The sequence below is a fragment of the Hippocampus bargibanti genome, linkage group LG11 (genome assembly GCF_051943395.1).
Source record: "Hippocampus bargibanti isolate YZ-2025 linkage group LG11, ASM5194339v1, whole genome shotgun sequence".
NCBI classification, from domain to species: Eukaryota; Metazoa; Chordata; class Actinopteri; order Syngnathiformes; family Syngnathidae; genus Hippocampus; species Hippocampus bargibanti.
In genome coordinates, this window is record NC_142744.1 from 10,110,635 (window position 1) to 10,126,078 (window position 15,444).

The 15,444-nt window shown below is 41.2% G+C and overlaps 1 protein-coding gene across 1 annotated transcript in view; it reads right to left on the reverse strand.

Annotated features, from left to right (window-relative positions):
• Nucleotides 1–1,415: 1,415 nt before the first annotated feature.
• The window catches only part of hs2st1a (heparan sulfate 2-O-sulfotransferase 1a), a 32,500-nt gene continuing 18,471 nt past the window's right edge, over nucleotides 1,416–15,444 (reverse strand). The window contains exons 2-7 of the mRNA XM_089008128.1: nucleotides 9,308–9,567; nucleotides 9,080–9,165; nucleotides 8,228–8,366; nucleotides 8,052–8,149; nucleotides 6,537–6,694; nucleotides 1,416–4,072 (exon numbers count right to left, since the gene is read on the reverse strand). Of these exons, the coding sequence (XP_088864254.1) occupies nucleotides 3,849–4,072; nucleotides 6,537–6,694; nucleotides 8,052–8,149; nucleotides 8,228–8,366; nucleotides 9,080–9,165; nucleotides 9,308–9,567 (965 nt within the window). The 3' untranslated portion in view covers nucleotides 1,416–3,848. The remainder of the gene's footprint in view (nucleotides 4,073–6,536; nucleotides 6,695–8,051; nucleotides 8,150–8,227; nucleotides 8,367–9,079; nucleotides 9,166–9,307; nucleotides 9,568–15,444) is intronic.

A 15,444-nucleotide genomic window follows, 5' to 3' on the forward strand; every position in this document is an offset into this window, starting at 1 on the left:
GCTCGCCAGCCATAGGTTCCCGACCCCTGCTCTAGAATCAAAACAATGGCTTCAGATTCGGAGAAGATGCTTTCTTCTTACTCATCCAGTTATAAATATGATTCAAATAGTTCTGAAGAGGAAAGCATAAATGTTTGCAATCGATTAAAGAAGTCCTTCCGTATCAATTCGAGCCGTCAGGACTCCAATGTAGCGTCCCAGAAAATGCACAAGATGGCGCCCAAGCTCCGTTGGAAATGGGGTGATTTGTCTGCTGGGTATTTGTGTCAACTAGTATCAAATAGTAGTCTTTGTGCAACACACGATTCACGATAGCGTTATTTATGCGTTTCCCTTCTAATTTCGCCATCAACACGGATCAACACGAAGTTTTCAGACCAAACAAAGTACCCAATATGCATTGTGTGTCGCTTTGTCGGTCAGGGTTGGTCCAGACGTGACATCACATCAGGCATCGTCATCAACTCAAAAACAAGACTTCCTGAATATTCAGCGAGAGTCTTAAAATGTAAAATATAGCTTTATGCTGTGGAATCTTTGTAAAATATGCTCAGTAGAAGTCATTTGAAGTGATTACAAATTATGGACACAACTTTTCCAGAGGCGTCGGTTGTCCTTTAACTGGTCGCCAGCCAATCCCAGGGGACACAGATGAAATATCATTCGTGCTCACGTTCACAATTAGAAACCATTTGGAGTGTTCCATTAACCTACCGTGCATCTTTTGGGAACGTGAGAGGAAACCAGAGTCACCAGAGGGAACCCACACGGGCATGCGGAGGATTTACAAACTCTATAGAGGAAGGCAGGAACCCAGAAACTCTGCACTTTGAAACAAACGTGCCACCGATGTCGTCAATCAGTAACGGTGCTCCGTGATTGACGTGCGACCATTCCAAAGTGTTGTCTATCTTTTTACTCACAGTCAGCTGGAACAGGGTCACGATCCTCGTGGCTCTGAACAGAATGAGCAACATGGATGTCACTTATGTCTAAAATTAAGATTGTGCGAAAAATACTTACGCGAGGGATTAAAGTCTACAAGCAATGGGTACTATCACATTCTCGACTGCCATATTGGTCCATGAATTTTTGCCTCCAATAAAATGAATTATAGCTTGGGATAAGAGTAATATAATGATGGGTTAGTTTAATGAAGGTGGCAGGAAACTGCTGTAGCTCCAGCAGAGTTATGAATGCTCCGTCTTAAAATGAAAATGTGTGGTTTTTCAGAAGGCTTCAGGCAGCTTTTGGAATCCTCCACCCGTGACATTGTAGCAAACCGGGGTTTTCATATGTCGCCACTCCAAATGCTGTCGAACACGTTCCGTCAAGGTGTAAATTACCACCGTATTTCTAAGGGGGACGACATGACATGACGAGCACGCAAAGGACGTAAATTTATCACATCATTTAATCAAAAAAAATGTTTGTGGGGTGAAATGTTGTGTCATGGTGACCGCATGTGACAGTTATGTTTGATGGAGTAGGCGGGAAGGGCAATTCTAATTTCTACCTCAAAAATTCTGTATGCAAATGATCATTTCACTTTCTCAAACACACGTGCAAAAACGCGTGCAAATTTGGAAGAAAAGCTTCAGCAACGATCGAAAACAGATGAGAGTGACGAATGGACATAACAGCATTTGTGTGTCATAAGGCCAAAACCGGGAAGCTCTTACGGGACTACAATATGAGATTAAGGGGGATGAGTCCAACTATTGATGACTGGCCAGGGATTATATGAGCTCAGCTAAGTGGAGGGCTTTGGCCCCTGTAAACTTTCGCCACATCGTTTTATGCTTCAAACTTTTTTTTGAAGGGTAAGCAAATCATTAAAAAAGGTGGCCCTTTGGCTGAATGGTTAGCACGTCAACATCGCAGCGCAGAGGATTGAATCTAACAGACATGGCTGTTTTATTTTGTATCAGACGCAGCTGCAGCATGTTTTTTTGGGGGGCAGAATGCGCCCACACGCACACACAAACAACAACTAATCATCTATTTGAATTCAAATGTTCAATCAGTTGTGATCACAGCTCCATTAGGCCATTGGCATTTCAGTATAACAAACAAATTAAATCAGTTATATACATAAGGATAACTTATTGAATAATTACAAAACCAGATACATGTTTTGAGGAAAAAAAATATATACATACACCTGTGTTTATACACACACGCACACACTGATATATATACACACACACACACACACACACACACACACACGCGCACACACACACACACACACACACACACACACACACACACACACACACACACACACACACACACACACACACACACACACACACACACACTGAATCTTGAACTGCCAGGCAGGAGACCGACAGGAAGACCGAAGAGGAGGTTGAGGGATGTTGTCAAAGGACATGAAGGTAGCTGGTGTGAGAGAAGAGGATGCACAAAACCGGGTTAGATGGAGGACATTGATTCGCTGTGGCGACCCCTGAAAGGAAAAGCCGAAAGGAAAAGAAGAAGACATATACTGTATTCGTATATGTGTGTGAGTGTGTGTGTGTTAACCAAGCTAATTTCAAACAGGAAGTAGTAGCATACCAAAAACATCCTATCTACAGCAAGCAGCATCTTCATTATGTTCCTTCTCACACCAGCACACACACACACACACACACACACACACACACACACACACACACACGCACACACACACACACACACACACACACACACACACACACACACACACACACACACACACACACACACACACACACACACACACACACACGCACACGCACACACAAAATCATCCATTCATGTTTTTTTTTAAATGACACAAGATGCTACAATCCAAAGCGCTGGCTAATGGGAAAGTAATACGCCACGCCCCCAGAAAAAAAAAAAAAAACTACACAGAACGACGGTAGTGTAATCCCCTTGTAGGTGGGCAAGGAGAGCCACATTTGGCAACTCACTTTTAGCCGGTTGGTGAAAGAGTCAAATGCACAAATTAAAAATGAGAACACTTTACAGGGATCTGCTGTAGGCCACAGCTCACGCAGATACAATCACACACCAGCCAACCTGACTCTACCTCATGGCATCTCTCTCTCACTAGGCCATGCACTTTAAAGGCACACGTTCAACACACGGATACTACAGTACAGTCGTTGTACATTATCAATCAGGACATGTTTTATAAAAATATAACCCAGTGGTACTTTTTTTTGTCAATGTTGGTCATGGAAACAAATTCCATTTGCATGCCAAGCTACCACTGAAAGTAATTTCAGGTTCAGCATTCACAAAATAAGTCTTTTGAGAACAGAGCACTTGTCAGTTGTTGTGCTTAGGGCATTTGCTTCCATCTTGTGGCCTCTTGGTGCCAAGGAACAATGTTGACGTGGTATAAGGAGCTTCATTTAGACAAAAATAGTTCATTGGTTCCAACTAGGATCAACTTTAGGCAATTATAACCTGCCATTAAGCCCTCAAGGCTCCCTCCCTGTCCCACAGTTTTTTGATTCCTCCCCAAATCAGCCAATAAAATATACGATGCAGTAGGGCCGCGAAAGGTGGCCCGCAAAATCAGGGGGGGAATTTCATAGCTCAAATAGCGAAATACAACCAAACAGCACATGATCATGTCCTGTCTGAAGAAGCCCCCATTCCCGAGCCCTCCATTATGGAAGTGAAAGGAAGCCGCCGACCTGTAGGGATGTGAGGGGGTGGGGGGCATACACCATCACAAGTAGTCAAATCATATGAACTCCGATCGCATTCCCGCCAGGGGACACATGGACGTGTCGTCCTTGCGTCCTCTTCATCTCGGCTCCAAACCGCTATGAGTCCACCCTTTCTCAGTTTTTGGGGTAGATCTTCTCATAGAAGAAATTTTGCGGTAACATATAGAGTTCGCCATCCTTTTCTCGCACGGCGTGGGCCCTGACAAACTGGAACTGCTCCAAGGCAAACTCATAGAACTCGTTCTCCATCTTCCAGATGGCCGACTGCTGTAGTTTGGCCGTGGACTCCCTGGTGGGCGGCTTCTTCTCGCTGGTCTTCCTCAAGTGGGATTTCTTCCCTGTCATCACAAGAGAGATAAAATGAGACATAAAAACCTGCATGGCAGGCTGATTGAACACTCTAAATTGTCCCTAGGTGCGAGTGTGAGCTTGAATGGTTGTTTGTCTCTGTACGCCCTGCGATTGGCTGGCAACCAATTCAGTGTGTCGCCCGCCTAGTTCTCGAAGACGACTAGGATAGGCCACAGCACATCCCCGTGACCCTAATGAGAATAAAGCGGTCTGGAAAATGGATGGATGAATAAAATATGACAGTATAACCATTCGTTACTAAGTAACAAACGAACTTCCAACTTTCTAACTTGCAAATTTCCCCATTGTGGGACGATTAAAGGCTTTCTGATTCTGACAACCAACCAACCAACCATCTAACTAACCAACTCGCTAGCCACCTAACCAACTAAATGGCAACTAATTACCTAAACAACCAACTGACTATTTAAATAAATACCCACTCACCTAGTTGACTAACCAACAAACTAACTTGGTAACATGTTGCCTGATTAGCTCACTAGCCAATCAAGCAACTTGCTAACTGACTAACAAAGTAACAAACAAATAAACAAACTAAGTAAATAACTAGCTAACTCGTGAACAAAATAACCAAGCAACCAACTAAATGACTAACTAACAAAGTAACATACACACAAAGAAAACTAACTAACTAACTAACTAACTACAGACTAATTCACCAACCAACTATCGAACTACTAACTACCATGACTAACCAGTCAACTAACTAACTAATTATCTATCCATCTATCTGTCCATCCATCCATCCATCTATCTAACATGTTACCCGATTAACAAACTAGCCAATCAACCAACTGGGTAACTGACTAAATAACCAACTAGCTAAATACTTAAATAAATTAACAAACACACACAAATAAATAAATAAATAAATAAATAAATAAATAAATAAATAATTAAAAGCATCAAGAAAAGCCGACGCGAACAGCTGGTTCATGGCATGCACTGAAACGGTGGCAGGTATATGCGGGATCCCATTGAACAAGAGTCTGATTGTGCAATCACATAAGGTCAAAGTTAACGTCAAAGTCTCCACGGCTTCTAAAACCTTCGCGTACATGCGCGAGTCCTAAAAATAGAAAAATGCTGATCGGTCTTGGTGAAATGAGGCTTAGCAAGTGCTTTGGGAAAACGTCAGGTTTCACCGAGTGATTGGTAATTACCAGGATCTGCTCAGACACTAATTAATCGTGATTAAACAAGGAGGCAGGAAAAAGGTCGAGCGCTTAAAGCAGACTTTTGTCAACCCCCATTTGAGTCTCGCTTCACTCTATTCTACGATGTCATTCCTCTTCCGTGATTAAACGACGGGATGAAAGGTCTCTATTTTGATGCTGCTTAACATTTCGTGGAGCCGAGGTGAGGTGATGTGACGCTGCAGCGCTCCAGGTGATCACATCCATCACTCGAGTGAGAGGAACGGAGAATAGAAGGTTATATTACCAAATGTAAAAATTGACCTTCATAATAATTAGTCACACGTGAGGAACAAGATGTCACACCCTGACATAGGATTTTTACATTTTTACAAGTGTACACAATAGTCTCTAGGACCTCATCGATATGGCAATGAGAAGAGGAGGGTGGCAGGAGGCTTTTCAGTGGTGTCTTGCCCCACAAGCTAAATTAATTTTGTGTGCACGAGTATTGTTGTTTCATTTTTAATAAATATTGTAAACGACCTTATAAAACATATTTCAGAAAGTGGTGGAGCGGTGGACAAGTGGTTGGTGTGTCGGCATCACTGTGCAGAAGTCTTGTGTCCGATCCCGGAATTTGCATGTTCTCCCCATTCCAGTGCGGATTTTCTCTGGGTACTCCGGTTTCCTCCCATATTACAGAAACATGCATGGCAGGTGGATTGAACACTCTAAAATTGTCACTATGTGTGAACGTGTCATTTGTTTCCCTGTGCTCTGCGATTGGCTGAAAATTTTCTGTTGACAATGCTTTGTTTCGAGAGTGGTCAGTATCTGAGTGGGATTGAATCCTTGCAGCCTTTGAAACGAATAAGTACATACAAATGTGGAACTATCACGGCTTGGAATTAAAGCGGATTTATATGGGACAGGAGATGTGAGACAATCTCTTTTTGTCAATGGATGCTACAGCTTTACGTTTGCTTTCACAACTTAGCTTGCCCCGTTCTTGACCAGTCAGGTGTTTTAACCGAAGACTGGGAAGGCGGGGAATAGAGGACAAAAACAGTGGCCACCATTTTCTTGTTAGGAGAACGGGCTCGTTCGCGAATGACACATCACTCATTGTGGCAGCTCCGTGTGTATCCCGAAAAATAGTTTGTATGCCAAGGTAAGATTTTCATAAATGTAACATTCGTAAACCGAAACGTTCGTAAGCCAAGGGGTCCGTAAACCGAGGTTTCACTGTATTGTGTTGTATAGGTTGCCGTGATGTACGAATGATGCGCACCTGTTTTGTACAGATCGGTAGCTCCTTTGAAGAAGCGCGGCAGAGCGGCCTCCAGCATCATGACAAAGTCCTCCAGCTCTTCCGTCACGCCGACCAACATGTACTCGTTCACCAGGTTGTATTTCGCCTGCTCCAGAGCCCAGTGGCTACCCACATTCCTGCCAAAGACAAACTGTGTCATTTTTAATCCTGCATGGACACAGGAAATGCTCACAAGGCAGGATGACGCTTAAAATGTATTATCATAATAATAATAATAGTTATTATTATTATTATTGATTCGCTGTGGCGACCCCTTGAAGGGAAAAGCCAAAAGGAAAAGAAGAAGAAGATTATTATTATTATTATTATATAAAGACAGTAATATTCTGTGGAGGTGTGATTTTTTTTGGGGGGTTAGCTATCTATTTGCTAGCTATCTGGCTATCTAGCTAGCTATCTATTAGCTAGCTAATAGGTTGCTATTAGCTGGCTATCTATTAGCTATCTAACTATTAGCCATCTAGCTATATATTAGCTATGTAGCTGGCTATCTAGCTAGCTATCTGTTAGCGATTAATTAGCTAGCTAGCTAGGTAGCTTTCTATTTATTTGTTTTATTCCGGGTTGAGTGAACGCTGCGCATGTGGCTGCCGCTGCTCACCCACAGAAAAACTTATCCTGTGACTGTAAAATGACCTTGAGAGTTTTGAAAGGCGCTAACAAATGAAATGTATTATTATGATTAAACAACGCGCAAAAAAAATGGGAGCCATTTCATCTGAGTTAGAAATGGGCTATATTTACTCCGCACAAAAACTCACACTATGATAAAAAGTAAAATCTTAGGCGCATGAAATCGCTCAATTAAATGAAAAATATATTTCTTCATACCCCCTAAAAATTGTCTTACAGCATAAAAACTTTAGTGCAGAATTTCTGAATGTTTTTGAATTTCACAACACATTTAACAAGAGTGCCGCTGCCTTGATTCAATCCTACCAAATTACCATTAACAATATTTTTTGTAACTCATTCACTGCCATCCCCAAATTTATTCAGGAATTCAAAATATGACATGGAGCGCCATTCTCGAATTTGTTCGGGTTTTGTTTTTTCTTGCCAGGGGTGCTCATAAAACACTGGTCAGACCTCTGGCAATATTTTTCCCTGCCACGAGGGGGCCGCATTTGCCTTTTGTACATGCACCCCATTTCAAGCACAGATAACTCCAGACCCATATAATTTAGCAATTAACTTTTTTTCTGAGTTGAAGGTTTCTTACACCGCATTGAATGTTTCTATAGTCCTAAAACTCAATATTCTGTGGGTCCTGCAATTTGAGTGAAAATGACAAAAACCCTGGCACTGGAGTGGACACATTTTTGCACACGTTTGGCAGTGAATGAGTGAATGAGGTATCAGCGTATGGCTAGATTCCAATTAAAAACGAAATGCAGACAGAATTTGGCAGTGGTTGTTTCTTTTATTTGTCCGTCACTTTGTTTTTCGGGTTTCATTGTCATCATCACTGACCAGCATTCGGAGTAGTGGCCGCAGAAAAAGGGAATCTGCAGCCAAAGCTTCTCCGGGGCGCAGTCGGATCCACCGGCTGATACACATTCATCAAATGTCTGAAATGTGGCAAAATATGAAATTAATACATTAATTGGTCAGTGCTGAATACAGTATGTGCAAGAGTGTCTTTGGACCTTTTTGTCTCCTTGTTTCCTGCGCCTCAAGCCGGGTCGGTAGTCATCTCCGAAACGTAAAAAGTAGTAATAGGAAACCAGCCTCTCGATGGGGTCTCGGATCACATTGATGTAGATTGGCTTAATTTTCATCCCAAACCTGAAAAAGTGATTCGCTTGGGTTAAAATTTGATTTTGAAAACACAACACACCGCAGCAATGTATGATGATATTATCATATACAAAATATTTTACATAATTAACACACACATAAAAAATATAGTGTATTTTCCGGTGTTTAAGGCATACAGAAGTATAAGGCGCACCCCAATGAATGGTGTATTTTCAAACTTTTTCCATATATAAATAATAATAATAATACATTTAATTTACAAGGCACAAATATAAGGCACACCACATTTTAAGGCGCGACAGTAGAGGCTGGGGTTGCGCAATACTTCTTTGACAGGGTGAAATGGAGTCGATGGCTGGTGACAGTCGTTGCAAGACCTGTTGTGGCTCAATATTATACACATATAAGGCACATCTGCGTATATAGGGCGCAGGGTCATCTTTTTGAAGAAAATCAAGGATTTTGGGTAGGATTTTTATACACCAGACAATATGGTACTCACTAATAAGGCACATAAACTTATTTACAATACAGTATTTATTTTGCCTGGTATAAAACCTGATCTGGTGAGGTTCAGAAGAGAATATCTTATCTCGCCTATTTTATATATCAGTGAAAAAAAAATAAGTGGTGCCTTTTAGCACTAAACTTTGCCCACAGGTTCCCTGACGGCTCCCTCCCCCGTGCATTTACAGAGCACTTGATCACCACAAGGAGGAGTCAAGTGAACACATTCTTACTTGGTAAAGTCCAGGAAGGAGATGTGGCCATGGTAGAAAGCTGGCTTCATCTCTCTCCATTCCGTCACATTTTTCACAAACCGCACCTAAACCAAGAAAAATGCAGCCGTCGGTGGAGAAACCTTTTCCTGTTTTTATTCATATGACAACATCCCAAGCACATCGAAATTAGGCTTTGTGCTTGAGTACAAAGTGTGATTACTTAGAAAAAGGGCAATATGTGATGACCTGGTCCTGTATGGACATGACGGGATTGTTTTTGGTGGTGTTGATGTGAAGGACGTGGTAGTGGTTCTTCCCGCATAGGTCGTAGGCGATGTTGGTGAAGGAAGTGCTTGCCGTCTTGGGAACGCGGTTGTAGATGATGACCACGTCGTCGTCGTCGTCGCTCTCGGACACAGACGGCAATGAAGAGTCCCGCTCCCGCAAACCATCTTGGGAGTGTCTTTGCTCGATCTCCCGGACCTCATGCCGAGCAATGGCCCGCTCTGCAAGGATGACACACACACACACGCACACAAACACACACGCACACACACACAAACACTGTAACTGGCGGGTATATTATCATTGGTTGCCATGACAACAAAAATATAATTTATTTGGTCTTGTTGTTCTGTAAAAGTGTTTAACGTTTCTATGCAAACCTTTATACATGAGTTTTTCTTAAAATCGTCTTCAATACTTTGTTTTGTCATTATCGCTTCTGCTTCCCTTTCGTGTGTTTCGATAATAATAAAAAAAATAATAAAAATAATAATAATACATGACATTTTAAGTGCCTTTCAAAGCTCTCAAGAATACTTTACAGTCACAGACAAGCATAGGTACTATAATAAATAAAATACAATCACAAATAGAATGCAATAATTAAAATACAATTATAAATAGAAACAAGAGAGAGAGCTACACATATTTTGAGATGGGATGTACGAGAGTAATCGTTAGAGAGAGACAGAATGAGAGTAACTGCTCGAGAGAGAGAATGACGTAAAAGTTTATCTACTTTCGGTTAATAAGGTGCACACGGTACGTTATTAATTTGCTTATTTACTGTATGTCTTGTCGAACTTATTATAATGTTAATAGTCATTTTTAAATGTCCTTTATAGTTTTCACGGTGTTTCAAGTGTTCCATAATAAACGTTGTGACATCAGTACAAAGCGTCATCCTTGACCGTGGTAGATACAAACACGCCAAAAAAAAGATATACATTAGTAAGTGCCTTTTGAATTATGTGAATTTATGAATTCATAACTGATGTAACTTGACGACCTGCGAAAAGGTTGATAATGAATTAAATGTATTATTATTATTATTATTATTATTAATATTATTATTATTGTTGCTGTTGTTATTATGGCCTACGGACGCCACAAGATGGCGCCTAGTTTGATTTATAATACCACTGACGCCACAAGATGGCGCTTAGTTTTTGGTTTGTTTTTATTTTTACGTCGCAGAGTAGCAGTGACGTGCAGTCAGGGGAGGCAGGTGAGGCTATGCCTCACCTGTCATCATGGAAATATCAAATGACAAAATAAATTAAAAGGTTATATATATTTAGTGAATTGTACTTTAACGTTCTTTTCCATTTAACTTCACCATTTTTTTATTTTTTTTCAAAATCGCTGAATTTTTACATTTACCGTTCAAATACTAAGTGGAGACGAGCGGTGAGGCAGCAGCCGGTTGAGCCTCACCATGGATTGCGCAAACACTATGCTAACTGTGCTTGCTTGCTCTGCAGTGAGACCGCATTGCTCTCCCTCTGCATATCGCTATTAAAGTGTTCAAAAGCTTTGAGTATATGAACTAAATTTCTACAGTTTAGCTGGTGTATATAATGTACAGTCACTGTACATTATAAACACTCTACTACAGTTTTTATTATATTTTATTTTTATCAAAACTGTGTGCACAGGTGAGGCACACAGTTCTCCTGCCTCATGACAGGGGACGCTGGTGATGAGCGATTCTTCTTGGGACTGCTCCGCTGCAGAATAATAGAATCAGTGAGAGCAAGCTACAGTAAACAGTTAGCAAGTTAAGTGCAACCATCCAGTCATTTTTTTCATGTTGCTTGGCCTTATTTTCAGAATGGAGGATTACTTATCTAAATTGAAATAATTTTCTAAACTGGACTTTTAATCGAAGCAGGAGATAATAATTAAAGGAAGACCAACACCGGACTGTATAGCTCACAAACGGTGAGGGATGAATATAAATCTCCTGGACAGCTTCTCAGCTTTTTGGCCAAGAAGGATCTCATTGAAATTATTCCTCAAGCGACAAAGTTGCTCCAGCTCGTGCTCACTGTTCCAGCTACTACAGCATCAGTGGATTGGATTGGATTTGCCTTTATTAGTCTCGCAGTGGAGAAATTTACATTTCACAGCAGTAAAGTTATGAAAGAAATGAAAGTAGAAAAGCAAAACACAGGAGCGGTCATTCTCAGCACTGAAAAGACTGAAAACATACAGTCGGAACAGAACTAATCAAGGACGGCTTTCTTCACTGGCAATGATCTCCATTGAGACAGAGAGACTTGGACTTCATTTATAAGTAAAGGTAACACGATAATAACGTTTTTTTTTAATTCGTTTTTTTCTATGCTACAGTTTGTATACAGTATATAAAGAATGCTGACATGACATTTTAAGCAAAACACGTTAACTGTTGCCAATCAAACAGCGAATAAGCTACTCTGTGGAGTTCATGTTTGTAAATCTGACTGTGAGGACGTCAGTGCCTCACCAGCAATGAACCTCACCACATCACTGACGGCTACAATAGATTAGTAAGTGCCTTTTGAATTATGTGAATAACTTGACGACCTGCGAAAAGGTTTATAATGAATTAAATGTATCATTATTATTATTGTTGTTATTATGGCCTACGGACGCCACAGGATGGCGCCTAGTTTTTTTATTTTTTTACGTCACAGAGTACGGATGAGTTCTTACCAAGTCACGAAAGTGACAACAGACAATGGATAAAAATACATTATTTATATGTACTTTCTAAACAAATAATGACTATTCAATCGAAATTGGATCATTTCTCAGAGTATACGTGGTAATCTGGATGTGACAGTGAATTAGTGCGGTTGATTTAATGTTTTTTATATATTAAACATTCAACAAATTCGTTTCATTTTTAAATGTAACTGTACAGGATTCTAGTCCTCACTTGAGGAAAAGCTGGTGTTTTAATGTGGCTGAGTTTTAAAGTCACTGAGCACCCCCTAAAACCAAACCAGACGTGGTTCGTTCTTATTTTACTTTGAATATTTCATTCAAAAAGCGCAGGATAGTTTGCTTTGAGATACTCCGCCGAGATTTATCTACTGGGGTTGGGAAGAAATGATAAGAAGCTGCGAGACGAGAGCCGGGGGTGACAGTTTTGAGGGTGAGAGGTTGGCAGTTTGACTGGAAGGTGACAGTTATTTGAAAGCTAGCAGACGAACGTAGGATGGCACATCAATTTACTACAAATGAGCACGGTTTAGTGTGTGTGTGTGTGTGTGTGTGTGTGTGTGTGTGTGTGTGTGTGTGCGTGCGTGCGTGCGTGTGTGTGTGTAAGCTGGAATAGTGTGAAAAAGATTGCACACAAAAGCGGGCTCTTGCCTTTGTTGCCTGCGGGCTTCTGTTCATCTGAATTCATGGCAGACTGACTGCTGTTGACAATGCTCAGAGAAGCTTGCAGGAAGGGCGACCGAGAGGATTGTGCCCCTGTGTGTGTGTGTGTGTGTGTGTGTGTGTGTGTGAGAGAGAGAGAGAGAGAGAGAGAGAGAGAGAGAGAGAGAGAGAGAATGAGAGAGAGAGAGAGAGACTTTTGGGGGGGAGAGAGATTGGAGGGGGGGGGGAGAGAAAATGGGGGAGGAAAAGAGTATGGGAGAGAGAGAGAATATGGGGGAGAAAGAGAGATAGAGAGTATGGGTGAGAGAGACAGAGAGAGGGAGAGGGAGAGAGAGACAGTACGGAGAGAGAGAGAGAGAGAGAGAGAGAGAGAGAGAGAGAGAGAGAGAGAGAGAGAGAGAGAGAGAGAGAGAGAGAGAGAGAGAGAGAGAGAGAGAGAGAGAGAGAGAGAGAGAGAGAGAGAGAGAGAGAGAGAGAGAGAGAGAGAGAGAGAGAGAGAGAGAGAGAGAGAGAGAGAGAGAGAGAGAGAGAGATCGACAGATGGCAGGTCACAGGAGCCCATAATATCCGTGGGAGCTCATAACTGTCAGTCATGCCTCCTTTATATCAGAGGTCCTCAAACTTCTTCAGTCAGGGAATGTTTTTTTTTTTCAATAAACAAATAAAAAAATCAAGTATTGCTCGTGTATCGACCTCACGTCTGGAATCGCGGCAGGTGTCCACAAAAGGGTGTCTGGCAGAAGGCAACAATCATAATTGACACGCTCGTTCACATGGCAGCCAACATCGGTAACAGTGACTACAAAACAGTTGAGGTCGTTGAACTTGACGGCCTGGGGCTCAAATGTCCTTTCTAGGATTATTTTTATGAGCGTGGTGCGAGGAATAAGAGGCTGTGATATTCTAGAGAATCGCGGTGAGTCAAAGCTGCGACAATGTGGGCTATAAATATTAGATGGCAGTCGAGCACCGGCCATTTCAAGGCTTTTAAGTGGAGTAACATTAAAACGCTTTGATAGCGTGTTGGTTTCACATTCATCGTCATGTGAAGCCTGTGGAGAAGCCTTTGCATTTTTCATTCAGAAGGTCAGCAAAAATAAAAACTAAAAACATGGAAAGCCTCGACTGCAAAATCTAATCAAGATGAAATATCTGAAATCGAGGCAAACTCAGCTTGTAAGCAATTTCATTCTTTAATTAAATGCATCAAGCATTTAGTTCTTTCAAATCATTTCCCAGAAGCTTTTTCACTTTTAGGGAGATATTATTGGTTATGAGTATGTTTCGATCAAAACACATACCACAAGTCTATAAGTCAGGTGTCTGGAACCTATGGCTCGCGAGCCATATATGGCTCTTTTGATGATTGCATCTGGCTCGCCGATAAAACTAAATACATATAAAGTGGGGCCTTGGCTTACGGACTTAATTGGTTCCCAGACAAAGTCTGTAAGGAGAAAAGTGTGTATCCCAAAAATTAATTTCCCATAGGAAACCATTAAAATGAGAATAACGCGTTCCCAGGTCCACATAAAACATAATTTTCTACTTTCTAATTTTCTAAGCCTTACAACTACACAAAATATACCTTATTTTATGTATAATAAATGTGCTATAGTATTATGATTAAAGAAATAAACTGTACTTGTTGTGATAATTCGCAACGATCAAGATAAACCCATTAGTACAGTACAATAAAGTCATTTTATTTACCTTTGTGATGGTCGTTAATGGCTTGATGGAATGGAGTGTCCGGTTTCCTCAGCATTGAACACTTGATGAGGAACATTGGCTTATTTCACCATCTTGAGGAATGATCCTTTGTAGGTGCTTTCTCTGTGATAATTGTATCTAGTTCTTCATCAATGGTGATCTGTTTAGCTGGGTTGATAGCTTTTTGCATCAAGTGTACAGATGACTTGTGCGGGTCATTTGTGGAGCCTGATTGATTGGATATTCTAACCTTCCAGTCTATACTCTGCTTTTGAATTTTCTAAGTTGAAATGAGTCTAAATTTCACTGTTTTCTATCCATTTTTTTAACCTTTTTTATGATTTTTCTTTTATTTTTCACTTTTGTTTTTTGGTTTAAAACTCTGTCATCTCCTTTGTGTGTGTGTGTGTGTGTGTGTGTGTGTGTGTGTGTGTGTGTGTGTGTGTGTGTGTGTGTGTGTGTGTGTGTGTGTGTGTGTGTGTGTGTGTGTGTGTGTGTGTGTGTGTGTGTGTGTGTGTGTTTTCTCTCACTCTCTCTCTGTCTGCCTGTCTCTTCAATGTTTAACCCCACTCCCCCACTGCTGGGTTCTTGACCAATCACGTGGCTTTAACCGAAGACTGGGGGCGGGGAATAGAGAAATAAATGCAGTCGGCTGCCATTTTGTTGTTAGAAGAACGGGCTCGTTCGCGAATGACACATCACTCATTGTGGCAGCTCCGTGTGTATCCCGAAAAATAGTTTGTATGCCAAGGTAAAATGTTCATAAATGTAATGTTCGTAAACCGAAAAGTTCGTAAACCAAGGGATTTGTAAACCGAGGTCTCACTGTACTCGCTTTTTCGCTGTACATTTGCCATTTGGGCGGCAGTTGGCGGAAAGCGCAATTATGATTGGATGATACTGACCTATGGCCGTTGCTGTTGAAACATGTAAACGGCCCCTTTTAAATAAGCCTGACCAGTAAAAAAAAAGAAGAGTATTGTAGACTTCAGGTGGATTGGATGGAAGGA